General features: G+C 42.1%; 1 protein-coding gene and 1 long non-coding RNA gene across 15 annotated transcripts in view; one reads left to right on the top strand and one right to left on the bottom strand.

Annotated features, from left to right (window-relative positions):
* The window catches only part of LOC143730845 (NACHT, LRR and PYD domains-containing protein 3-like), a 78,496-nt gene that overhangs the window by 8,754 nt on the left and 43,950 nt on the right, over nt 1-25,792 (bottom strand). For 5 of the 14 annotated variants that reach the window (XM_077221408.1, XM_077221409.1, XM_077221413.1 and 2 more), the window contains 2 exons: nt 23,928-24,101; nt 7,184-7,357 (listed from right to left, as the gene is read on the bottom strand). The exons of 1 other annotated variant lie outside the window; for it this stretch is intronic. In XM_077221408.1, coding sequence (XP_077077523.1) covers nt 7,184-7,357; nt 23,928-24,101 — 348 coding nt within the window. Of the gene's footprint in view, nt 1-5,782; nt 7,358-7,463; nt 7,599-23,927; nt 24,102-25,792 lie in introns of all 14 variants that reach the window. 8 more of the 14 variants (XM_077221412.1, XM_077221411.1, XM_077221415.1 and 5 more) reach the window with 4 other exon arrangements.
* LOC143730858 (uncharacterized) lies at nt 890-1,728 on the top strand. The gene is made up of 3 exons (XR_013200666.1): nt 890-989; nt 1,096-1,430; nt 1,625-1,728. It is a non-coding gene; the product is annotated as an uncharacterized LOC143730858 (long non-coding RNA).

The raw sequence follows: 25,792 nt of genomic DNA, 5'->3' as shown, positions 1-25,792 counted from the left end.
ATGTTTAGTCCATGTTTAGACCTTCCAATACCTACCTATTGTTTTTAGCTAGCTCAGGACTGTCGTTTTAGTTGTAACGTTAGCTGCTAATCGTTAGCACCATATCACTTGCCAAAACCCCCATTACTATAATGAGCTTTAAGATGGTAATGTGAGCTTCTGCTATTAATTTGAATAATGCTTCAATTGCTTGAATTGACTGGTGTTAATGACTTAACTTATCCCAGGTAAACCTGCCTGTTAGCATTCTTGAATTGATTGTGATGCTAATAATTTTAGCCAGTGGTGGAGGAAGTACTACTTAATATTCTTACCAAGGATTTACTAACGTAATCGTAAATGTATCAGATTAAATTCCTACTTAAGTAAAAGTATAAAGTATACGTAGCCGTAAAATGTGCATTATAAGTCAAAAGTAAAAGTATTTATGAAGAGTTTAATGTACAGGATTTTTTTAATCCTTTGACTCGAACCAGGTCTAACCACTAACTGTGAGGTCTAAACCAGGACTAAAACAAGACTAAACCAGGAAGTACAGATACAAGCTCTAAAGTAAGTAAAAGTAAAAAGTATTCATCATAAAATTTACTTCAGTAAAGTAAAAGTACCTATAATTTGTACAATACATTTTGATATAGGTGACAAGATGCCTGTTAGCAAGACCATGATGTTAAACGTTTTTTCTTTTTTCCCCCCTTTTTTCAGCATTGGCAGAGACACCCTGGCTGATATAGTCAAACACTATGAGGAGAATGGGGCAAGACCACGTTTGAGGAAGAAGCACTCACTGCCACGTCCACCAGCCAGGTTCATCAGCCCTGAGGATATCAACAGAGTTGTGGACTTCATAAAAAACTATGCAGAAGACAATGCCATCATGCTGCCTGTCCGACAGCCTGGGCATAAGGATTGGCATGTGAAGTTGCTGCCAACTCATGTGTCCAAGGCCTCAGTGTGGCGTCTCTACGTGAAGTCTGCTAAGGAGCTTGGTATGTGTAAACATTGATTTAAAATTGAGTGCTTATAAAGTGAAATAATGCGGAGCACTATTAGCAATTACAATACAATTAACCATAAGCAATATCTGTTTTTCAGGTGAGCGTGCAGTTTGTAAAACCAGCTTCAAAGCACTGTGGAACCGACTTCTCCCACACATCAAAAGTTGCCGGCCACGCACAGATCTCTGCTGGCAGTGCCAAAGCAATAACGAGCAGCTGATACGAAGTGCAAACCTCCCAGATGATAGAAAGTCTGAAGCAGTAAAGAAGCAACAAGATCATCTTTCCCTTGTGCAGAAAGAGAGGGCTGTGTACAACGACATGACTGCTGCCTGCAGAAAGATTTGCTCTGGCTCTAACCTGTCTTTTGGACCATCCCTACCAGCAAGCAAGAAGATTAGGATGCATTACAGTTTTGATTTTGCTCAGCAGGTAATATTTCACACACATTTACTTCACTTTACTTCATTAATGTCCCTTAAAGGGCGATTTGGTGCATGAGAATAAATAGTGCAAATGCAGAATAGCATCAATATAGTAAGGTTTATCTTTATTAGACAATTATGAATAGATGCAAATTTAATTTAATCTAATCCAAGTTCCCTCTCTCCCTCTGTCTCCTACAGTTACACTTTCCCTCAAACCCTCTCCAGCCAGGACCAATGTACTTCCTGACCCCACGGAAATGTGGCCTATTTGGTGTTTCATGTGAAGGGCTGCAGAAACAGGTGAATTACCTGATTGATGAAGGCATTGTGGCTCATGGTACTATACCATCCAAATTATAGCTAACAGCATATTCTACAATCTATTCCATGCTGTCTTAAAATGAATTTATTACTTAATAATCTTAATTAATTTATGCAGTAATTAATCTTAGCTACTGCACAAATAATAATACCACATCTAAATGAAAATACACCATTACAAATGTAACTTCTGTATTCAAAATCTTCAATGTTTGTAAGCATTAACTGTAACGTTACCAACATTTTTAAAAGTAAAAGCACAACATATTTCTTAATATTAGCTACTGCCCAGCATATATATATATATATATATATATATATATATATATATATATATATATATATATAAAATCACATAGCACATCCTGTTTCTGATTTTAACATTCTCTAGAGTTTATCTTATTTTTTATTCAGTGTACATAAGAGTTGCCTATACAGTTTTATCGGTAGATGCTAAGAGACATTTATTTATTACCTGTTTGCAAACTTTTTTTTTTCTTTGATGGCACATTTTCCTGACCTTTTTGCTCCCCCCTGTGCTTTACAGCTTTACAGGGGGGAGCTTTAACGGGGGGTATGGCTTATCTAAATGAGATGTAAATGAGCCCTATTGTCACTCCCAGCAGCAGAGAGAGGTGAGAACTGCACAATCTTTTGAGGCTGTTTTCTCCCCTTTTAGCTTTTTTGTGTGCCTACCTTCAAATGGCCACAACATCTCCAAATATTATCAGATTTCCATGTGTTAAACATCGTTGGAAAGCTTTGAGACTACACTTTCAGAATCTGTGAATAACTCAAAATGCCCCAAAACCGACTTGTGTCCCTACTTTCCATGATCGGTCACATATTATCTAGAACAATACACCGCTGGAGAGCCACAAGAGATAGTAAGAAGCTGTGAATATATGTCATCAAGCAAAGGGTTTAAAGAAGCAAAACGATTGCTTCGAAGGCATTATAGAGATGAGCTAATCATAGCAAGTGCTTATATTGATAAAGCGCTAAAGTGGCCTCAGATCAAGCCTGATGATGGAAAAGCCTTGAGTGCATATGCTTTGTTCCTGATTGGTTGTCGGAATACAATGGAAGATGGAGAGTTCATTGAGGAAATGGACAATCCTACCAATATGACAGTTATACTTTCAAAGCTACCATACAAGATGAAAGAAAGGTGGCGATCAGAAGCTTACGACATCAAAGAGCGACAAGGTGTAAGAGCAAGATTTACTCATTTGGTTGACTTTATTGATTGTCCGGCTATAGTGGCCATTGACCCCCTCTTTGGTGACATAATAGACCATTGCAATGTTGTGTCAGCAAAGGTGAATCAGAAAGAGAAGTATCCTACCAAAAAAGGAACAACAAGGAGCAGCTTTGCTACCAACATTTGCACGGAGGAAAGAAAACCTCAGTGTGCGTCAAGGAAACAGGTCAGTCCACCCAAGATGCTCAATGCCTTTGAGAAACCATGTATTTTTTGCACAAAGGATCATGCTCTCGAGTCATGTAGTGAAATAAAGGAGCAGCCACATATGGTGCGTGTGGAATTTCTGAAATCTAAAGGCTTATGCTTTGGATGCTTAACTCAAGGCGATATTAGTAAAACTTGCAAAAAGAGAAGGGAATTTAAAGAATGTTCCCAAAAACACCCATACATTCTACACATTAAGGAGAACCAAAAAGAAACAAAGGATATTGAAACACCAGATAGAAAGATCTCATGTGCCCAAGTCTCCCTTAACCACCAATCAAGTGATAACACATAATCTGGAGGAGATAACTGTGTGCTGTCAATAGTGCCAGTAAAAGTTAAGTCAAACAAGAGTGACAGATATGTAGAAACTTGTGCTTTCCTTGATGAAGGAAGTACAGCTACATTTTGTACTGAGGAATTGCAAAGGAAACTGAACCTGAAAGGGAACCCAACTGAGAATCTACTGAGCACAATGTGTCAAGATAAGCCAGGAGAGCAGAAATTGGAAAACAGTTTCATCCTTACAGACTTGGAAGTGTGCGCGTTGGAAGACACAAAGTACTTTGAGTTACCTAAAGTCTTCACACACAGCAGTATCCCTGTTCAAAATGAGAACATTCCTAACCAATAAGACATCAGAAAGTGGCCATACGTAAGCAAAGTTAGCATACCTAATATCGATGCAAATGTAGATCTTCTAATTGGAGCCAACAATTCAAAGGCAATGGAACCGTGGTACATCATAAACAGCCAACAAGATGGACTGTATGTCCAAACTGCACTGGGCTGGGTAGTGAACGGACCCATCAAAAAAGAAAGCAACACTTCAGAAAGGTCCAAACTGCCGCATCACTCAGTTAACCGGCTCTCAGTGGTGGAAATAGAGCAATTGTTGATTCAGCAGTACAATACTGATTTTCCAGAGCGCTAATATGATGAGAAAGAGGAAATGTCCCTGGAGGACAAACAGTTCATGCAAGCAGTGCAGGAAAAGACTAAGTTTGAGAATGGACATTACTGTGTAAAACTACCATTGAGAAATGAAGCAGTCAAGATGCCAAACAATCGAAGTGTTGCTGAACTGCGTGCAGCTAACCTGAAGAGAAAGCTTCAAAAGAACTCAAGTTTGCTTGAAGACTACAGTAGCTTTATGAAGAGCATAATAGAAAAAAGATCCGCAGTTAAAGTTCCCACAGAACAGCTTGGTTGCAGCGACAGCAGAGTGTGGTATATACCACATCACGGGGTGTACCACCCAAAGAAAAACAAAATTTGAGTGGTTTTTGATTGTACTGCTTCGTTTCAAGGCATGTCTCTGAACGGTCAATTGTTACAAGGTCTAAACCTCACAAACACACTTATTGGTGTCCTTGCCAGATTTAGGGAAGAACCAATAGCCATGATGGCAGATGTGGAAACGATGTTCTATCAGGTGAGGGTTCCTGAGGAGGACGCAGATCTACTTTGCTTTCTTTGGTGGCCTGAGGGCAATTTAGATGCACCTACAGAAGAATTTAGGATGATGGTGCATTTATTCAGAGCCGCTTCGTCACCTAGGTCTGCCTATTATCCATTGAAAAGGACAGCAGAGGACAAAAAAGATGTAGCATCTCCAAAGAAAACTTGAAACAGTTTTGTACAATTTTTATGTGGACGACTGCTTGAAATCTGTGCCTACAGAACAAGAAGCAATTAACTTAGCAAAGGGTGTTAGAAATGTGTGTGCTGAAGGAGGTTTCTGCTTAACAAAGGGGGTAAGCAATAGTAGGAAAGTACTACTGTCCATCCCAGAAGAACAGAGAGCCAGTGGAGTAAAGGACCAGGACTTGGATCAGGATTCTCTGCCCATCGAGAGGGCACTTGGCATGCAGCGGTGTACAGAAAAAGACACCTTCACATACGACATCAAGGTACAGGAGAAGCCGTTGAGTAGAAGAGGTATTCTCTCGGTTGTTAATTCAATTTATGATCCCCTTGGGTTCCTGGTGCCACTCATCCTACCAGTCAAGCTCCTTCTAAGGGATATGTGCAAACAAGGATATGGATGGGATGACCAGATTGAGGGCAAGCATGCTGATCAGTGGGTCAGATGGCTAGAAGATATAAATCACCTATCAGACCTCCAGATCAAAAGGTGTGTGAAACCAGAGAAGTTTGGTAATACATCAGAAGCGCAGCTGCATCATTTCTCTGACGCCAGCGAGAAAATGTTTACGGCACAGCAACTTATCTGGTACTTACCAATGAACCAAATCAAAAACATTGTTCCTTGTTAATGGGAAAGTCAAGAGTTAGCCAACTCAAGCAAATCACAATCCCTAGACTTGAACTGACAGCAGCAACCATAGCCGTCAAATTAGACAAAGAGGAGAGTCTAAAGTGGAGTCTGAAGTCACTGTGTGTGCGACTTAGCGTTACTTTCTATGCATTCTTGTTTAGTTCCATAACTTTGTAAATTAACACAAGCAAGGAAGGGTTTGTCTTTCTCGTGTGTTATTCTTGTGATTTGGTAACGTTACACACACTGGTTCTATTGGCATCACATGTAATGGTACACTCACCTTATGTCATTCTCTGCCATCCGACGACGAACTGTTGTTTCGCTGACTCCAAAAAGCCTTGCAATGGCACCCACAGGCAAACCCGCATGTAAAAGTCCTTCCACGGCGTCCACAGGCAGCATATAAGCAGGGCGACCAGCTATCCCAGGTGTGTGATTAACGTTAGCGACCGAGTTAAGAAGATGGGCCGCTTCCTCCAGATTCTGAAAAACTACATTGTCGACATCGGTGTCCATGTGTGCCTCTAACTGAAACACACGTTCTGTCAGAGCGTCCAAACGAAAAATAATAAAATCAATACAAATGTTAGCATTGTTTTCAAAAACAGTTGCTAAATGCCTCAGCTCACTGACAACTTCATCGTAGGTAGCCATCTATGTTGTGACTGTGACCGGTGGCATGTAGATTCGACTGATGCAGTAAAATGCTAACCAACCAATGGGCAGAAGTTGACCCCTTAAGACACAGCCCCTCCTCATTTGCATAATGAGGCAGAAATGCATACAGAAATGTAAAAACGACAGGCAGAAATAAATAGCATTGAAGAAATAAATAGGGTAAAAAAATACAAAGGAAGAATAAAACAGACAAAAATATTATAACATGCACATAAATAAATACTTAAAAAAATAAGTAATTAATAAATAAAGTTGAAGATTATAACGGACAATAAATAAATGAGGTAATTATTACAAAGGTGAATAAATAAAGAAGCTAATTAAAAGAGATATATACATTTATGTCTCACTGTATAATTTAATTTCTACCTACATTTATTTGTTTATTGTATTTTTGGGGGCAATTAATTGTATGCTTATTTATTTATTGAGCATTTATTTATTTCTGTATTTATTTTTAAATATGGTAGAGTTGGTCCTCCATAATCTAATTTGTTTTTTTTTAATAAGAATGGAGTAGGAGTTTATAAGATTTATTTTTCTTCATCCTACTCCTGTTCTTCTTGTCATGGAATGTATTTTTGTTGTGTTTGTTGGATTTGTTAAATTGCTGTTGTGGCATGTCGTGTTGCATTACCATGAAAAGAGAATACATAAATAAATGAAATGAAATGAAAAATGAAATGAAAATGAAAAATGAAATGAAACTTTACTTAAAAACCCTCTTCACTGTAACCTGCATCTGTTGTCTGGTTTGTAGTTCGTCCGGTTTATTTAACTGTTAGTTTTACTGTGTTTTGGGGATAATAATATAGTGAGATGTAAATGTCCCTCTTCAGGGAGACTCCTCACCGCTGTCTTCTACCGCCGGCAGGATCTGACGGTTCAAGCAGGAATCTGTCGCTGAACCGCCGGATGGGGCTTACGCCAAACATATATTATATACACTATCTACATATTAATACTTATTCATTAAGAGTCTTTATGGTAGAGATGATCTTACACCAGTATCTCCAGTTTACAGTGAGGATTCGCCAGTCCAGCAGAAAGCTGCTTGATTCCTGAGTCTCCGAGTTTATTCTCAGACAGATTCAGATCTCTTAGGTGTGAGGGGTTTGATCTCAGAGCTGAAGCCAGAGCAACACAACCTTCATCTGTGACACCACACCTATACAACCTGTAGAGAACAAGGACACACATTAAGCCTATATCCAGTGTAGCCTCTGGACCAATCACACACACAAACTATTCATTATATTTAATGAATTGTCTGGCAAACTTACTCTCCCAACAAAGATCTGTTTAACTTCCCCCAAAACTAACATCACAATGAAGCTAGCACCACTGGCAGAACTCAGTGTCCGGTTACATTGACAAGAAGTTTTACGATCCTGGAATTCCTGAGAGATGTGACTCTTCTGAGAAGGAGAAATAAACCCTGTTAATCCTATATATTCTAAATATATAACCACTTGAGAAAGGTATAAACATGTATCTAATTTTCCCATCTCATGATTTTCCTTTTGTTGTTTCTTTGTAAACTCTAATGGGTTAATGTTTCAGACTTTGCAACTATGGTTAACCAAAATCATATGTGTGGCATGTTTGATCTCTATAACTTGGTACTTTGAAGATAGAAATGACTGTGTACATGATATATCGATAACAACAACATATCAGTATTACAAGAATATTTCATAGTTCTTCATCAAGCTACCTCCCATCCAGTGTGCACATGCAAATGAGCCCTCTTGGAACAAAGACCCATAAATCAAATTCTCCCGCCTGGAAACTCCACCTTTCTCATTGGTCGAGCCAATCCCGGGAGGCGGGACCTTTCTAAAGCTTCAAATAGCATCCTCAACAAGCCCTCCCTCTCTTGCTCCTGCTTCTCGACTGCTGGTTGATGTCTGGGGGGGACCCCCACCGCGGCACAGCCTGCTATGCCTTCACTCTCCTAAAAGAGTCAGACTGTATTTTCTTCATTTCAACTCAGAAGAAAACTATCACTTTACCATCACTGAATGGGCAACCAACTACGCCGACTTCCTCACTCCTTGGTTGCCTGCATGGCCTCTCCGGCCCAGGGCCGGCAGGTCACACAATCTGCATGTGCTCAGCCATGTGCTCATGGCGAGAGAGAAAACCTCCAACTAGAACAGAGTCGAACTACCCATGCAAGTTCATCATCTTCTTCATCCAACGGAGAAGAAAACGATTGCAACTTCAACATTTCAAATCAAATCAAAATCCTTTTATTGTCACACAACCATATACACAAGTGCAACAGTGGGTGAAATGCTTAGGTGGAGTTCCGAGCAACATAGCAGTTATGACTCGATGTGACATAAGCAATTACAGCAAACAGCAAACATCAGATTTACATAGATTACACATCTAAGCGCACAATTACTCACAGTACCATATACACTAACAAAACAATAAATAATATAAAATGTACAATATACAACAATGTACAATATACAACAATATACAAAATACAAAAATAGGTATTTATACATACAATAGATACACGTAATGTGGAAATATATATATATATATATTATGTAATATGCAGTAGGTTAAGTTGTGCTGTGTTGACAGTTAGACTGTTTATGGTTATTGATCATGAGGGATCAAGAGTTTAGAAATCTAATTGCTTGTGGGAAGAAGCTGTCATGGAGTCGGCTGGTGTGTGACCTGATGCTGCGGTACCGCCTGCCTGATGGTAGCAGTGAGAGCAGCCCATGGCTGGGGTGGCTAGAGTCTCTGATGATCCTCCGAGCTTTCTTCACACACCGCCTGGCATATATATCCTCGAGGGAGGGAAGCTCACCTCTGATGATACGGCTGGCAGTGCGCACCACCCTTCACAGGGCTTTGCGCTTACGGCTGGTGGTATTGCCATACCAGGCAGTGATGCAGCCAGTCAGGATGCTCTCGACGGTGCTGGTTGTAGAACCGTGTGAGGATGTGGCGGTTCATTCCAAACTTCCTCAGCCGTCTCAGGAAGAAGAGACGCTGATGAGCCTTCTTCACGACGGCCTCAGTGTGGACGGACCATGTGAGTACCTCTGTGATGTGGACACAGAGGAACTTGAAGCTGCTGACTCTCTCCACTGGTGCTCCATTGATGGAGATGGGGCTGTGATCTCTGTTGTTCCTCCTGAAGTCGACCACTAGCTCCTTGGTTTTGCTGATGTTGAGGGAGAGGTTGTTCTTCTGACACCAGTGTGTCAGAGTGAGCACCTCTTCTCTGTAGGCCGTTTCATCGTTGTCGGTGATCAGACCTACGACCGTCGTATCATCAGCAAACTTGATGATGGAATTGGAGCTGTGAATTGCCTCACAGTCATTTGTGTACAAGGAGTACAAGAGTGGGCGCTGTGAATCCCCTTGGTAGCCAGAATGGTCGACACAGAAGCATGAGAAATTCCAGATCAGGAGAGCAGAAAGACTTGATAGAATGTACGTTCCTCTGTTCACACCAGGATTTGTTGATCATAAAACATACACCCCCACCTCTGCTTTTACCCGAGAGGTCTTTAACTCTGTCCGCTCGGTGCACTGAGAACCCCGCGGTTTCGATGGCCGAATCTGGAATCTCAGCAGACATCCAAGTTTCTGTAAGGCAGATAACGCAGCAGTCCCTCGTCTCCCGTTGGAAAGAGATCCGCGCTCTCAGCTCACAGAGCTTGTTGTCTAGAGACTGAACGTTTGCTAGCAGAATACTGGGAAGCGGGGGTCGATTTGCGCGCCGTCTTACTCTGACAAGAACGCCGGCTCTTCTTCCCCTTCTCCGGCTGCGTTTCCGCGGCCGAGCTGCCCAGACAAAGGGCTCCGCTGCCGTGTTTGTAAACAGCGGGGCATCACTGAAGAAATTAAAGTCCGGTTTTCGGTGTTCGATTGCCGAACCAATGTCCAAAAGTGTTTGTATGTCGTACTCAACAAGACAGACAACACCCAAGACAAAAAACAAAAGAACTGTAAACAGAACAAACAAAAAACTACCATGTTGTGACGGAGCTCGCAACGCAGCAGCCATACTCGGCGCCATCTTGAACATTAAGATGATTTAATGACACTCACGGAACCGTCAACGACTTAAATTTTCAACAACTTCAAGAATTGTGTCCACTGCAAAGCCATGCAAGTATCAATTTAAGAAGGTGCTTTGAAAATGATAAAATTGATGGTTCTTTTCATAGTTAAATGGATCTTTTCCATAGTTCCATTTCCTACCTGCGGTTTCATTCTGTCACTTTCACCATCTACCTATGAATGCATGAATGAATGTGTAATTGTTTAGTTTAGTTATGTTCGTGACTTAGTTAATACAACTTGTGCACAATATGTATTTGGTTCTGATTCAACGTCTCTTTTACGATTTTGATCTTGTTATATGCTCAAAGCGCTGTAGATGCTAAGAAATAATTATTTTCCGTAGCCATGGAAGATACCCCTTTTCTTAGAATAAATGAATAATCAAAAGAGTTTGTTGGACAACTGATTAATTGATTGTAATATTAAGTTAGCTACATCAAGTTAATACCATTAACTGACCCAAATATTCATAATTAATCATAACCAGTTATTATTGATTATTAATATTTCCCCTCTGAGCTGACTCGTTACACCAGAGATAAACATAACATTTAAACAATAAATAACATAATGTTGCCAATATGAAATATATACAAATACTCATTAGTTCAGGTTGTTAAATTACATCAGTTAGGATTAGGGGATTGAATATACAGTTTGTACCGTATACAAATCATTATTTCTATGGAAAGTCCCCATAAAACATAGAAACCCAAAGCGTGTGTGTGTGTGTGTGTGTGTGTGTGTGTGTTTAATGTATTTGTAAACATTTTAAGCAACGTGTGTGTGTTAGGGCTGGTAGAAAAAAATCGATTCACCAAACTATAGCGATTTTTTTGTTTATGATTTAAAATTTTATTTTTTATTCCCAAATTGATATTGAATCAAACCAAATTGCTTTATTTTTGTCCTTGCTTATAGACGAGGTTGACAGAAGTTAGCCACTCTTGTTCAACAGAGGATGAAATGTGTCGTTATCTATGAGTGTCGTAATATCCCTCTCAAGTTGAGCGTGGAAGCGGCGTGGGACTGAATCAGTGTTGCCAATTTAGCGCCTTTGAAGCTATTTTTAATGACTTTTGAATTAATGAATGAATTACATTTTATTGTCCCCAAAGGGGAAATTTGTGTTGGACTCAAGGTGTTTACATTGACAAAATCATTGGAAACATAAACAAAAAAGTATACACACAAAAATAAATAAATAGATACTCATTCGTCATTTAACATTTTAATTGAAAAAGGAATAAAGACTTCTTAAAACGGTTATACCTACACATCGGAAATCTGTATCGTCTTCCAGAAGGTAACAATTCATACTCTGTGTACAGAACATGCAATGGATCAGCCACGGGTATATGTGTTTCTCTCAGAACCGATTGTTCATACAATGACTCAAGTGACAAAAGTTATTTTCTCCCAATGGTCTTCATCGCTATTTTAACCAAGCGTGCAAGCTTCGACTATACCTGAATTGTAAGGTTACCAAACCAAACCGTAATGCCATATCTGATTATGCTCTCTATAACTGCCTGAGAGAACAACCACATAATTTTCTGGTCCACTCCATAAAGTCTAAGTCTACGTAAAAAATACAATCTTTGCTGCACACGAGAACAAATTGTATCCACATGAATCCCCTAACTAAGTGTATTATCCATATGGATACCAAGGTACTTGTAGGAACGTACTTGCTTAATTGGCTTTTCATGTAAAAGCACTGGTGTGTGTGATCACCTATTGATCTAAGGTCAATAATCATCTCCTCAGTCTTTTCTGTATTAAAAATAAGATGATTTAGATCACACCACTCTACAAACCTTGATACCACTGAGAAATAAACTGACAAATCAGTATTCTCATCCAAAAGACTAAGTATCGTTGTGTCATCCGAGAATTTCACTATAAATTTGTTATAATCACAACTTGAACACTCGTTGCTATACAATGTAAAAAGGATAGAAGAACTGACACATCCCTGTGGAACACCTGTGCTGATATTTTTCAGCTCCGATAAAGTGTGATTGACTCTAACCTATTGGGTCCGATTAGTCAAAAAAGAAAGATACCAGGCTGAACTTTATTAAAAGCAGAAATAAATCAACAAATAACAGACGTGCATACGCTTTTGGATTTTCCAGATGTTTAGTAATGAAATAAGTGACAGAGTTAACAGCATCTTCTGTACTACGTGCCAGCCTGTATGCAAACTGTAATGGGTCAAGTACAGAGTTAACTTCGTTCTGTAAAATGGAGACCATATACTACTCAAAACTTTTCATTTCACATGATGTCAAGGCTACTGGCCTAAAATCATTGTTTTCACTTGAACGTGTTTTTTTTTGTGGTAATGGAACAATTATAGATTTTTTCCATAGATCAGGTGTAATATGATAATCCAGATTGCTGAAAAATTGGACACCATGCCACAGTAAGTTCTTCGGCACAAGATATTAACAATAATGCAGAGATACCATCAGGACCTGCGGACTTCTTGGTACGCAGTCGACTGAAGATTAAACAAACTTTCTATTGGTCCACAATGACCCTATCAGATGTGTTCTCAATTACAAGTGACTCTAAAGCGTCTCTACATTCCAGTGCACAGTCCTGTGTGTCAAACCTGAGGTAAAAGTCATTTAATTCATTTGCTTTCCTCAGGTCATCATTAGTAATAAGACGGTTACCCTTTGTATTCATATTAGTCATAAATTTCATGGTGTCCCATAATTTCTTAGAATTTGTAGACATAAAACTCTGTTCTAAAATCTCTTTCTGTTTTTTCCTAGCATTTCTTAGCAGACAATTCAATTCCTTCTGGATCAATCTCATACCCACTCGATCATGTTCTCGAAAAGATTGTTTTTTCCAATTGATACAGTCTTTTACTGTATCTCCTTTGTGATATATGGCTTATTATTTGGATAAACAGTCACACACTTTTTTTCCAGCACATTGTCCACACAGAAGTTGATATAATTGGTGGTAGTATCTGTAGCCTCATTAATGTCCAAGCTGTGAAACATACCCCAATCAGGAAGCATCCCTTAAGCTTTTCTATGCTGTCCTCGGACCAGACAGAAACGTCTACGGTTACGTATGTAACCCTCGTTCCCTGAGTAGGGAACGGAGACGTTACGTCGGATGACGACGAATGGGGTTTCGCTTAGAAAGCCTATCAACTTCGAGTATTACAAAACGAGCCAATGGCAAGGAAATGCCATGGGTCTGCGGAATTTGCATGGCGTAACTCCGCCCCACCTCGTGGGTATAAAAGGAGGAAGCCGGCAGCAAGCAGATATGTTTCTTCGCTGAGGAGCCAAGACTGAGCTCAGGCGATCCCCGCGGTACAGCGGAAAGTGGCAGGCAGACGTAACGTCTCCGTTCCCTACTCAGGGAACGAGGGTTACATACGTAACCGTAGACGTTCCCTTTCGTTGTCACTCCGAGTTACGTCGGATGACGACGAATGGGGTTACCAGTCTAATCACGCCACCTTCTCAGCTGTCTTCCAGTGCCCTGCGTAAATCGAGATCCCTGTCAGCCTGGACAAAGGACTCCATATAACACAGGAATACCAAGGTACACTGGGAAGCATATCCCAAGCTTAGGGGAAGTATGCAATTAATGCCAGCCCGGAGGGGGGGGGACTTAGAGAATACACATATGACCCGAAGGAAGCATATGGAAAACACTGGGGTGTCCAGCCGCAGGTGGAATATTTCAACCCCAGGGGTGGCAAGGTGGCTTGCCAAGGGAAAGACACACGCTCAGAGAGGCTTACAGTGGAAATACACATGTGGGGGTCGCTCAGAGGAGGGACCATGCACACGGGAGGCACCTAGCCGACGCACAGGCAATAGACACTGGCGCCGACGTCAGGAGTGCTGGAGGAGCTCAGGGCTTTCGGAGAAGCTCACCTGAGGAAAATATCGCACGTATCCAGTCCGTGAAGTGGAATGGCGAGCAAGCGAAGACACCTGAGCGGGTCCGGTACTAGCTGGTTGAAGCGAGTACACGAGAGGACACAGGCTCCACTCGGAGATTATAGAATCTGGCGAATGTGTTAGGTGTCGCCCAGCCTGCAGCTCTGCAGATGTCTGTTAGCGAGGCGCCATGCGCTAGAGCCCAAGAGGACGCCACACTCCGGGTGGAGTGGGCAGTCACACCAAGGGGGCACGGTCGACCTTGCTGCTGGTAAGCCAAAGCAATGGTGTCCACTATCCAGTGAGACAACCTTTGCTTGGAGAGAGCCTTTCCCTTCAGCTTCCCACCACAACAGACAAAGAGCTGGTCTGAGGTCCTGAAACACTGCGTTCTGTCTACATAGGCGCGGAGAGCGCGTACTGGACAGAGCAGTGCCAAGGCTGGGTCTGCCTCCTCCGAGGGCAGCGCTTGCAGGTTCACCACCTGGTCCCAAAAGGGAGTGGTAGGAACCTTGGGCACATATCCAGGCCGGGGTCTCAGGATCACGTGAGAGGAAGCCGGCCCAAATTCCAGGCATGCTTCGTCAACGGAGAATGCGTGCAGGTCCCCACCAAGTCTCAGGAGCGCCGCTTGGCCCGGCGTTTAGCGGGGGGCGGGGCAGGAAAGGGCTGTGGCGCCTTCTTACGGCTTCCTCCGCGACCGGCCCTGGGGGGAGGCTGCTGCGTGGTCCGGGCGGGAGGGGCGGGAGCCGCAGGAGGGCGCCCTCGGCGGGAAACAGGTCGAGGCGTCTGCCCGGCCGGCAAGGTGGAGGCAGCAGCGGGCCGGCGGGGCAGAATGTGTCGGATGGCCTCGGTCTGTTTCTGGGCAGTTGAAAACTGTTGGGCAAAGTCTTCAACTGCACCGCCGAAGAGGCCGGCCTGGGACAAGGGGGCGTTAAGCAGACGGGTCCGCTCAGCGTCCCGCATGTCAGCCAGGTTCAGCCACAGATGTCGCTCCTGGACCACAGCTGTGGACATCACCAAACCCAGGGAGCGTGCGGTAACCTTCGTCGCCCGGAGAGCAAGGTCGGTCGCGGCGCGCAGCTCATCAAAGAGCCCTGGGTTTGTCCTACCCTCGTGCATGTCTCTGAGCATCTGGGCCTGGTAGACCTGCAGAGTGGCCATAGCATGCAGTGAAGCAGCCGCCTGTCCCGCCGCTCTGTAAGACTTCGCCACCAGGGTCGACGAAAATCTACAGGCTTTGGATGGGTGCTTAGGCTCGCCCTGAGAAGAAGCACTCTGAGGACATAGTTGCATGGCAACAGAGCGTTCAACCGGGGGAAGCCCAGTGTACCCACGGGCAGCTGCCTCATCGAGGGGAGGAAAGGCGGATGAGACCAGCGAGCGGTCCCGAGAAGACAGGGGGGTCTTCCAGGACTTCGAGATCTCATCATGCACATCCGGGAAGAAAGGCATTGGGGTTTGCCGAGGACGAGGGCCTTACCCAAAAACCAATCGTCCAGCCGCGAGCGCTCAGGACAGGGTGGAGGCCTCCACTCAAGTCCGATGCTCGCGGCTGCCCGGGAAAGCATGGCCGTCATCTCCGGATCAGACTCGAGCACAGCCGTATGCACACCGGAAGGTGGCAGCTGTGACGAGCCCTCACTTCCAGAAGAGTCAAACCCGCCTAGTGATGCTGCAACAGACATGGCATCTTCCTCTGTAGCTTCAACTGAAGCACGCGGGCCACCAGAGGGTAGACCCGCGGGAATCAGCAGTTCACTAGCGGGCACCGTCATTGAAGAGGGGGGCTGGGGTCGCGGACACATAGTCGGCGCCTTGTTCCAGACCGTAACCCTCAGGTCACCCTGGCCACCAGCCGCAGGACGGGGGGTGGATGAGGGGACTCTCACTCTTGCGAGTTCACGGAGTCTCGACCGTAATGACGCGATGGTCATGTTCCCACAGAGAGAACATGAGTCATCCACGAGCGCTGCTCTAGCATGATCAATGCCCAAACATACTATGCAACGCTCGTGCCCATCAGAGTCCGATACCAATCTGCCGCAACCAGAAGTACACGGGCGAGACATCTTTAAAAAGACGTGCCACGTGTAAGCTCTTTTAGTGAGAGAAAACTCAAGTGTTGAAGCACCCGGGGAGAAACGCACCGACTGGCAGACCACTGCAACAGATCAGCAGGAAGCACGCTCTCGCCGTAGATCGCCGTCACACCAACACTCGAGGTACTCGTTTGTAAAGCTGACAATTCAGAGATGGCTTGTGGAGAGAAGAATACACTTGGCTCCGAAGCGAAAACATATCTGCTTGCTGCCGGCTTCCTCCTTTTATACCCACGAGGTGGGGCGGAGTTACGCCATGCAAATTCCGCAGACCCATGGCATTTCCTTGCCATTGGCTCGTTTTGTAATACTCGAAGTTGATAGGCTTTCTAAGCGAAACCCCATTCGTCGTCATCCGACGTAACTCGGAGTGACAACGAAAGGGAACAGTATTTACCTCTGGTTTCCTAGATTTAAAAACAGTCTTATATATCTGGGATAAATTAATAATATTGTGGTCAGAATTTGCCAATGGAGGCTTTGGTCCAGCAATGTATGCTTTTTTTATATTACCATAGCATTTATCTAGAATATTTTGGGCATGAGTTGCACACTGAACATACTGTTCAAAACCAGTGAGCACTGGCTCCAGTTTGCAATGGTTAAAATCTCCTAAAATAAGCACTGCTGCTCCTGGTGTCTTATGCAGTTGCTGCTGGACACAGTCAGTTATTCGAGCTACGGCCCTCGCAGCATTGCCATCCGGGGAACATATACCGCACACATGACAATATTCGAAATCTCCCTTCGGCAAATAAACAGGTCTTAAAGATAAACAGAGTAGCTCCAGATCGGGGTTACATACCGCCTCCCGCACAGTATACTGCTTACACCAGTCGTCTCTGATGTAAATGCCAATGCCTCCCCCTCTGCTCTTTCCAGCTGCCTCTGTTCTGTCCAAACGAACCAGGGAGTGTCCTTCCAACTACACTAGTGAATCGGGAATGTTCTGATGTAACCATGTCTCTGTGAACACCATGAGGCTTGATTCGTGGTATTCATAACACACTCTGTTGTTAATACGAAGCTCCTCCATTTTTCCTCTCAATGACAGAACATTTCCAAAAACAACCTAAGAAAGCGGTGGTCTATTTCCTCTCCTCCGTATGCGTTGTCGTACACCACCCCTCTTCCCCCTTTTGCATAAGCGTTTCGACTGAAACAGATGAAAATTCCGTGCCTCAGAGAAATCCACAGTTGTAGAAATGTCTCTTGCTCGAAGCGACAACAGTGTGTCTCTGGTGTAGGTAATCGGTAGCAAACACCCGTCCTCCCCGCTTCTCCGCACTGCAAGGCCTCGGTACACAAGTTCCCAAACAAACAGCGTCAGCAGAATAGTTCTCATACAGGTCCCCATGGTATAATGCAACCGTCTTCCGAATCAAATAATAAAAACAGAAAATAAAATAAAAACAAATCTTAAGTTATAAACTTAAAAATGCCAACACTTAATCAATGTAACCAACACCTGAGTCCGGGTCGCCAGCAGAGCAGCGCCACCGGAAGAGTGATTCCCTCCAAGATCCTTTTCAGACCCTTTAGTGACATCTTTTTAAAAAAGCGACTAGCACCAAATCTAGCTTCTCTTTGGTCAAACCTCAGTTAGCTCCCGATGTTGTCAGTGCTGCGAGCGCGAGCTCTTTCTCCTGCCGTCACTCTCTCTAGCTGCGTCTCCCCTGTTCAGTGAATGGTTGAGAGGAGCAGCAGCTCATTGACGCATCACTTCTCTGCTTCTCTTTTGTTTTAGATTTAAAGAATTTTGGCCATTTAATTTTCTTTCTTTTCTTGTGCTTATTACTTGTAATACTCACTATCACAGAGCTTTAGTTCATCCAGTTCTCGAACTCAAATGCGGATAATTTTACACATATAAAAAATGTAGTCATTCACTATATCATTGCTACTCGTTCTATTGTCTGACAAAAAAAAAAGGAAATGAGAACATCTTTATTGGACATTCATCTATTTTATTTTATATTAAAAAACAGTATGTGAGCATGAATTTAGAGAGAAAACATTAGGCAGAGCGCAAGTATGACGCAATGACGTCATGAATATGCTAATTGATGTATGACGTCATCTAGCGACATTTAGGGAAGGCGTTAGCTACTTTCCTTTGAAAATAGTTGGCAACACTGGACTGAATGCACTGAAAAGCCCTCACACTACTCATATCCTGAGAGAGAGATAATACAGTAGAGCTGCACAATTCATCTTTAAAATACTGTGATCTCCATTCAAACACACACATGATCTTCTTCCAATTCCTCTGTCTATTAAACCTTTGACAAAATCATATCGCAACATTTTAAATCTGTGTTGGCGCTGCCGCTGACCCAGAGAAAGTTGTCATGAAACAGCTTCACAAAAGGTCTTTTAAACCTCATAATAGTATCAATATTTCTGTGATACAATAGTTTGAAATTATCATAGAAGTACTGGGATAAAAGTTTAAAGTTCAAATATAAACACTGATGTCTACGGTAGCGATCACAATAGAGTAAATCAGCTTTTAATAGAAACTTGGCACTTAAAATAACGCATTTATCGATTACATTGTTTCTCCACTAGGTGGCGACAAGTTACTGTTAAAAAATGTATTTATTAAGTGTATGATTTAAAGATGAACTGAACTGAAAGAATCAACATTGATAACGTGCTGTTTATGACAATTAAAAGTAAATTACACTAAACATTTTAATTAAAAATATCAACACAGCTTTTTTTTTTAAGCAACACAAAAATTGCGTTTGTTAGTATAAGAATGCTGACAATTTCGATGACGTCACTGGCCTGGTAGGACCCGCAAAGGTATATAGCTAACAGCTGCATGGCCTATATATACACACACCTATATATACACACACGAAAATGAGTCATTTTAATGGCATGGGTTACGCATTTGAGCCTGTGAGGGACAGGCCAGTAGTATCTGACTACCAGCACATGGAGGACGACCAGTTTCAGGCTCCACCTACAATACAGGATCGTTTGGGGGAAGTGACTGGTGTGGGCGCGGGTGCTGCCGGAGCATGGACACCGCACCGGAGTATTGACACCGCACCGGAGTCGATCTGTTGCAAAGAGGTCAACCTGGAAAATTTATTGATCGGCGAAAATGCATCACCATGCACCGTTCATTTTGGATGCTGTGCGGTGAGAGAGACGTGTTGGAGGAGGCTATGCTATCTCTAAGGGATGTCCGAGCTGAGACGCTGGAGCGCCCCATAAGTAGCTGGTATGTAACAGTGTATTTTACGAATTGGTGACTGGGCTAGGCTAGGCTAACTTGTTATACCCTTTTCTCAGACTGTTTAGGTTAACAGCGTACCGGCTGTTCACTCGTTGGGTGAGGGGGCATTTGGGAAGAGAAATAGGATTCCGATCCCATCCTGTGCAGTGAACCACATCAGGGATCTTTTCATAGCATCCGTGGTGTTAGTACTGGCCGTTGGTCTATCGGACTGCCCTGTCCTATAGCCTGAAAAGTTGAACATTGATGGAATGGCCTCAGGTTTCAGTCTGTTGGACTTAACCCTCACCAGTGAACCTGTTGTATCGAAAGTACAAATAGTCTGTCGCTAAAAAATGCTCACTACAGACTCGAAATCCAGGGGCTGTCGGAGGGCTAGACAATTTTAGGCAGATAGCCATGACTTGAGGGCTGGTTTCCTTGTCAAAGGTAGCCTGTGAAAATGTATCGTGATCCCAGCTGCCTTAGCCCTATACAATTCATTACTACAGCCAGGGGTAATACTGTAGAAAAGGCCACCCCTTGGAAATGGACTCTCCCGATCTCCCCCGCCTCTGTTCGTGAGTTGGACTGTGCGAGAAAAAGTTTCGGGAGAGTTAAGAAGCCAGATCGTCTGAATAGAGGATGTGTAGACATGTTTATAGTGAATAACAGTTGTAAATAACATTTAAGTTCGATCGAAGTGCTGTCGTTCAAGGATTTAAAGATTATGTGTGTGCGTGCAGCTAATAGTAAGTACATTTGCATATGTATTGCATAATACGTCCGTGAGGGAGATTGAAGAGCGCTGTCGCAGCATTTTATCTCAGTGTTCATATTGTTGGTTATGTTTGCACTTTGTATTGTCACTTAAATAGCAAGTTATCCTCCTGTATTGTTATCAGTATAGTGTTGATATATTCGTATGTTGTGTGGACTTCGATTGGGGTCTCAGGGAACATTTACGGGCATGTCTATCGGGCGTGTTAGATGCCTTCGCTGTTAGCACCATGTGAATTAGACATATAGTGTGGAAATAATCAATGATACAGAGTTATAAATATATGTATATTATCATATTGCTTTATTTCTTTAAGGCCCTTTAACCTTGATGATTATATGTATACCAGTATTGTAGTACTGTTGTAGATCTGTGATTTGTAATTAAGTTTATTCATATTCTGTATATTGTTTGTTACAGAACCACATACATGCTCGCATACATGGTCACATGCCTGACCTTTGTACAATAAAGCATCTACAAGAACCCCCTGGTGTGAGACATACTGTTCTAACCGGACAACCTGTAGCCGTTCAATTAATCTGAACCAGAAAGTATAAAAGAGTGGTTAGCAGTTTTTACAAATACAGAATGAACCCCCCAAGACCTGTTGGTTTCTGTTTCCTCAGCCATGTCAGCCTCAGTGTATCTTTACAAAAATCACTTTACACTGATTACACAGATAAGCCTCAGACTATTTACATGCTATGGCTGCTCTGCTGGTGTTGGTTGGCACACGGAGTAGCTTACCATGCCAGTGACGTAGCCGAATGTTGAAATCCAACATGGCGGCGCCCGTGTAACAACAACATTTTCCACTTCCTTTTTATCCCTTTTGACAAATTCTGCCATTTTAATAATTTTACCAATGAGAATAAATAAAATACATCTGTTATATCACCTTTACTCAAATTTCAGTTCAGTTCATCTTTAGCTTTTCCTCATAGTCTAGTGTTAAAAACAAATCACAATACATTGTAATATTGAATCGCAATATTGTAGAATCGCAATTCTTAAAAATCCCAATACATATCGTATCGGCACCCAATTATTTGGATATAGTCTAATAATAAAATAATTAATATATTAATAACAGCTTATATACTATTATATACTATTCATTAACTATAAACTAATAGTTTGCAAATGATTTATAAGAGCTGTGTTACTGTATACTTGTGATAAAGTGTCACCATTTTTCAAACTGGTCGCATTAAGTGTGGCATAATTTATCCCGTTGTCATATTGTATGTTTGTATGGACAGGTTGATGACCAATTTCACTGGTACTTGTGACTATGTGACAATAAAGGGTTACTACTTACTACTACTAAGTGTAATTGTTCCTTTTGTATGTGATGGAGTGATTCTTCTTTTTCAAAAATAACACATAATAAAGTAAAGATGAATTTGACTGATAGCATTATTATTATTTTTTTCAAGATTTCCATAGATATGGTGATATTGTTATCGTGTGTTATTTTGGCCATGATAATCATGTAGTGATACATCTGATATGGTGACAGTCCTGGTTCAGGTGAAACACACAGCACTTCCCTCTTTTCAGCTGCACACACACATATATAATAATAATAATACAGGTCGTTCTCCAAAAAAATAGCATATTGTGATAAAGTTCATTATTTTCCATAATGTAATGATAAAAATTAAACTTTCATATATTTTAGATTCATTGCACACCAACACACCAACTGAAATATTTCAGGTCTTTTATTGTTTTAATACTGATGATTTTGGCATACAGCTCATGAAAACCCAAAATTCCTATCTCAAAAAATTACCATATTTCATCCGACCAATAAAAGAAGTGTTTTTAATACAAAAAAGTCAACCTTCAAATAATTATGTTCAGTTATGCACTCAATACTTGGTCTGGAATCCTTTTGCAGAAATGACTGCTTCAATGCGGCGTGGCATGGAGGCAATCAGCCTGTGGCACTGCTGAGGTGTTATGCAGGCCCAGGATGCCTCGATAGCGGCCTTAAGCTCATCCAGAGTGTCGGGTCTTGCGTCTCTCAACTTTCTCTTCACAATATCCCACAGATTCTCTATGGGGTTCAGGTCAGGAGAGTTGGCAGGCCAATTGAGCACAGTAATACCATGGTCAGTAAACCATTTACCAGTGGTTTTGGCACTGTGAGCAGGTGCCAGGTCGTGCTGAAAAATGAAATCTTCATCTCCATAAAGCTTTTCAGCAGATGGAAGCATGAAGTGCTCCAAAATCTCCTGATAGCTAGCTGCATTGACCCTGCCCTTGATAAAACACAGTGGACCAACACCAGCAGCTGACATGGCACCCCAGACCATCACTGACTGTGGGTACTTGACACTGGACTTCAGGCATTTTGGCATTTCCTTCTCCCCAGTCTTCCTCCAGACTCTGGCACCTTGATTTCCGAACGACATGCAAAATTTGCTTTCATCCGAAAAAAGTGCTTTGGACCACTGAGCAACAGTCCAGTGCTGCTTCTCTGTAGCCCAGGTCAGGCGCTTCTGCCGCTGTTTCTGGTTCAAAAGTGGCTTGACCTGGGGAATGCGGCACCTGTAGCCCATTTCCTGCACACGCCTGTGCACGGTGGCTCTGGATGTTTCTACTCCAGACTCAGTCCACTGCTTCCGCAGGTCCCCCAAGTTCTGGAATCGGTCCTTCTCCACAATCTTCCTCAGGGTCCGGTCACCTCTTCTCGTTGTGCAGCGTTTTTTGCCACACTTTTTCCTTCCCACAGACTTCCCACTGAGGTGCCTTGATACAGCACTCTGGGAACAGCCCATTTGCTCAGAAATGTCTTTCTGTGTCTTACTCTCTTGCTTGAGGGTGTCAATGATGGCCTTCTGGACAGCAGTCAGGTCGGCAGTCTTACCCATGATTGCGGTTTTGAGTAATGAAACAGGCTGGGAGTTTTTAAAAGTCTCATGAATCTTTTGCAGGTGTTTAGAGTTGATTCAGATGATTAGGTTAATAGCTCGTTTAGAGACCCTTTTCATGATATGCTAATTTTTTGAGATAGGAATTTTGGGTTTTCATGAGCTGTATGCCAAAATCATCAGTATTAAAACAATAAAAGACCTGAAATATTTCAGTTGGTGTGCAATGAATCTAAAATATATGAAAGTTTAATTTTTATCATTACATTATGGAAAATAATTAACTTTATCACAATATGCTAATTTTTTGAGAAGAACCTGTATATAATCTGTGCAGACACACATTTTGAGGAAATGCTCACGCTTTTGCAAGGGTCTGTTTGCACAAGGATTCCAAGGCAAGTTGATTTACACCAAACATTTGTGCTTTAAAAAACCCTTCACTGTAACCTGCATCTGTTGTCTGGTTTGTAGTTCGTCCGGTTTATTTAACTGTTAGTTTTACTGTGTTTTGGGGATAATAATATAGTGAAATGTAAATGTTCCTCTTCAGGGAGACTCCTCACCGCTGCCTTCTACCGCCGGCAGGATCTGACGGTTCAAGCAGGAATCTGTCGCTGAACCGCCGGATGGGGCTTACGCCAAACATATATTATATACACTATCTACATATTACTACTTATTCACTCAGAGTCTTTAGGGTAGAGATGATCTTACCCCAGTAACTCCAGTTTACAGTAAAGATTCTCCAGTAGATCAGAAAGCTGCTTCACTCCTGAGTCTCCTAGTTTATTCTTAGACAGATCCAGTGTTCTCAGATGTGAGGGGTTTGATCTCAGAGCTGAAGCCAGAGCAACACAACCTTCACCTGTGACACAACAATCACACAACCTGTACAGTAGAGAACAAGGACACACATTAAGCCTATATCCAGAGATAAACATAACACTTAAACAATAAATAGCATAATGCTCTCAATATGAAAAATATACAAATACTCATTAGTTCATGTTGTTAAATTACATCAGTTAGGATTAGGAGATTGAATATACAGTTTTACAGTATAAAAATCATTATTTCCATGGGAAGTCCCCATAAAACATGGAAACCCAACGTGTGTGTGTGTGTGTGTGTGTGTGTGTGTGTGTGTGTGTGTGTGTGTGTGTGTGTGTGTGTGTGTGTGTGTGTGTGTGTGATTAATGTATTTGTAAACATTTTAAGGAACATGTGTGTGTGTGTATTTCATCAATATCGCGATTTTTTTGTTTACGATTTAAAAATGTATTTTTAATTTCAGAATCGATATTGATCAAATTAAATTGCTTTATTTTTGTCCTTGCTTATAGACGAGGTTGAAAGAAGTTAGCCACTTTTGTTCAACAGAGGATAAAACGCATTATTATCTATGAGTGTTGTAATATCCATTTCAAGTGGAGCGTGGAAGCGGCGTGAGACTGAATCCAGGGTACACCCAAGATTCTCCAACTTAAATTCAAGGCTTTTTAAGACCTTTTTAATACCATTTCAAATGAAATTCAATGCCAACTTCGTACCCATTCCGACAGAAGTATGAAGGGAAAATGTCAAATCTGTATACATTCTAAACCCTAGAATATAACTATGTACAAGTAGGCTACTTGAATTAAATTAAACATTTTATTTAAATTATCATATTAGTAGTCATAGTAATAGTCATAGTAGTAATAGTCATATTTAATACATACGCAACAGCATTGTAGCGCACACACGTGTGTAGGCCAGTGTTCATTTTGGCAGCCATTTTTGATTTAGTCTTAGTCTTCATCTTCAGATGAAAATGCTTATTGGTCTTAGTCACATTTTAGTCATTTTGTCTTTCATAGTTTTAGTTTAGTTTTAGTTGACGAAAAGTCTGCATTTTTTGTCAACTTTTAGTCAAATTGCAGTTACTTTACTTTTGGTAGTTATTTTATATGTAGTCTTTAGACCAAAAATGTCATAATAATTATTCTCTCTAGGCCAATTCAATTAAGCTTATGAGAAATTATTGACATTGCACTCTTTAGCAGTAGCACTTGTGCAGTTCTACACATATATCTTGATCAAGAGATCAAGATGGCGCCGCGCATGGCTGCCTCGGCGTGGGGCTCTCCAGCTATTGTGTTGTTTTTGTTTGTTTGTTCTGCGTTTAGTCATTCTTTTCTTATCAGTTTCACCAGAGACGAACTACTGGACATTAGGAAACCCACACCAGATAACTTTTCTACAGTTTTTGATTATTCGGACGTCTTGCTGGACATTCTCGTCGGAGGGGCAGCGTTGTTGTTCAAATGCGCGGTCAGACGCAAACGCGGGAAGCGTGCCGGCGCGCTGGTAAAACTCCGCGAGTGCGGCCTCCCCACTGCACTCCCCAGTATTCATCTTGCGAATCTCCGATCCCTTCCTAACAAAACGGACGAACTTCTTCGATTTTTTAAACTCTGCTGCTCTGTGCTTCACTGAAACCTGGCTGAGTGAAGCCATACCGGACAACGCAATACATCTGCCGGGCTTCCAGCTGTTCAGAGCGGATCGCATCGCGGAGCTAACGGGGAAAACGAGAG

This window comes from Siphateles boraxobius, unplaced genomic scaffold (genome assembly GCF_051911475.1).
Source record: "Siphateles boraxobius isolate OS27281-9 unplaced genomic scaffold, OSU_SipBor_1 82, whole genome shotgun sequence".
Lineage (NCBI taxonomy): Eukaryota > Metazoa > Chordata > Actinopteri > Cypriniformes > Leuciscidae > Siphateles > Siphateles boraxobius.
Note: the sequence above shows the minus strand (reverse complement) of the source record. Positions and strands in the feature narration are given on the sequence as shown.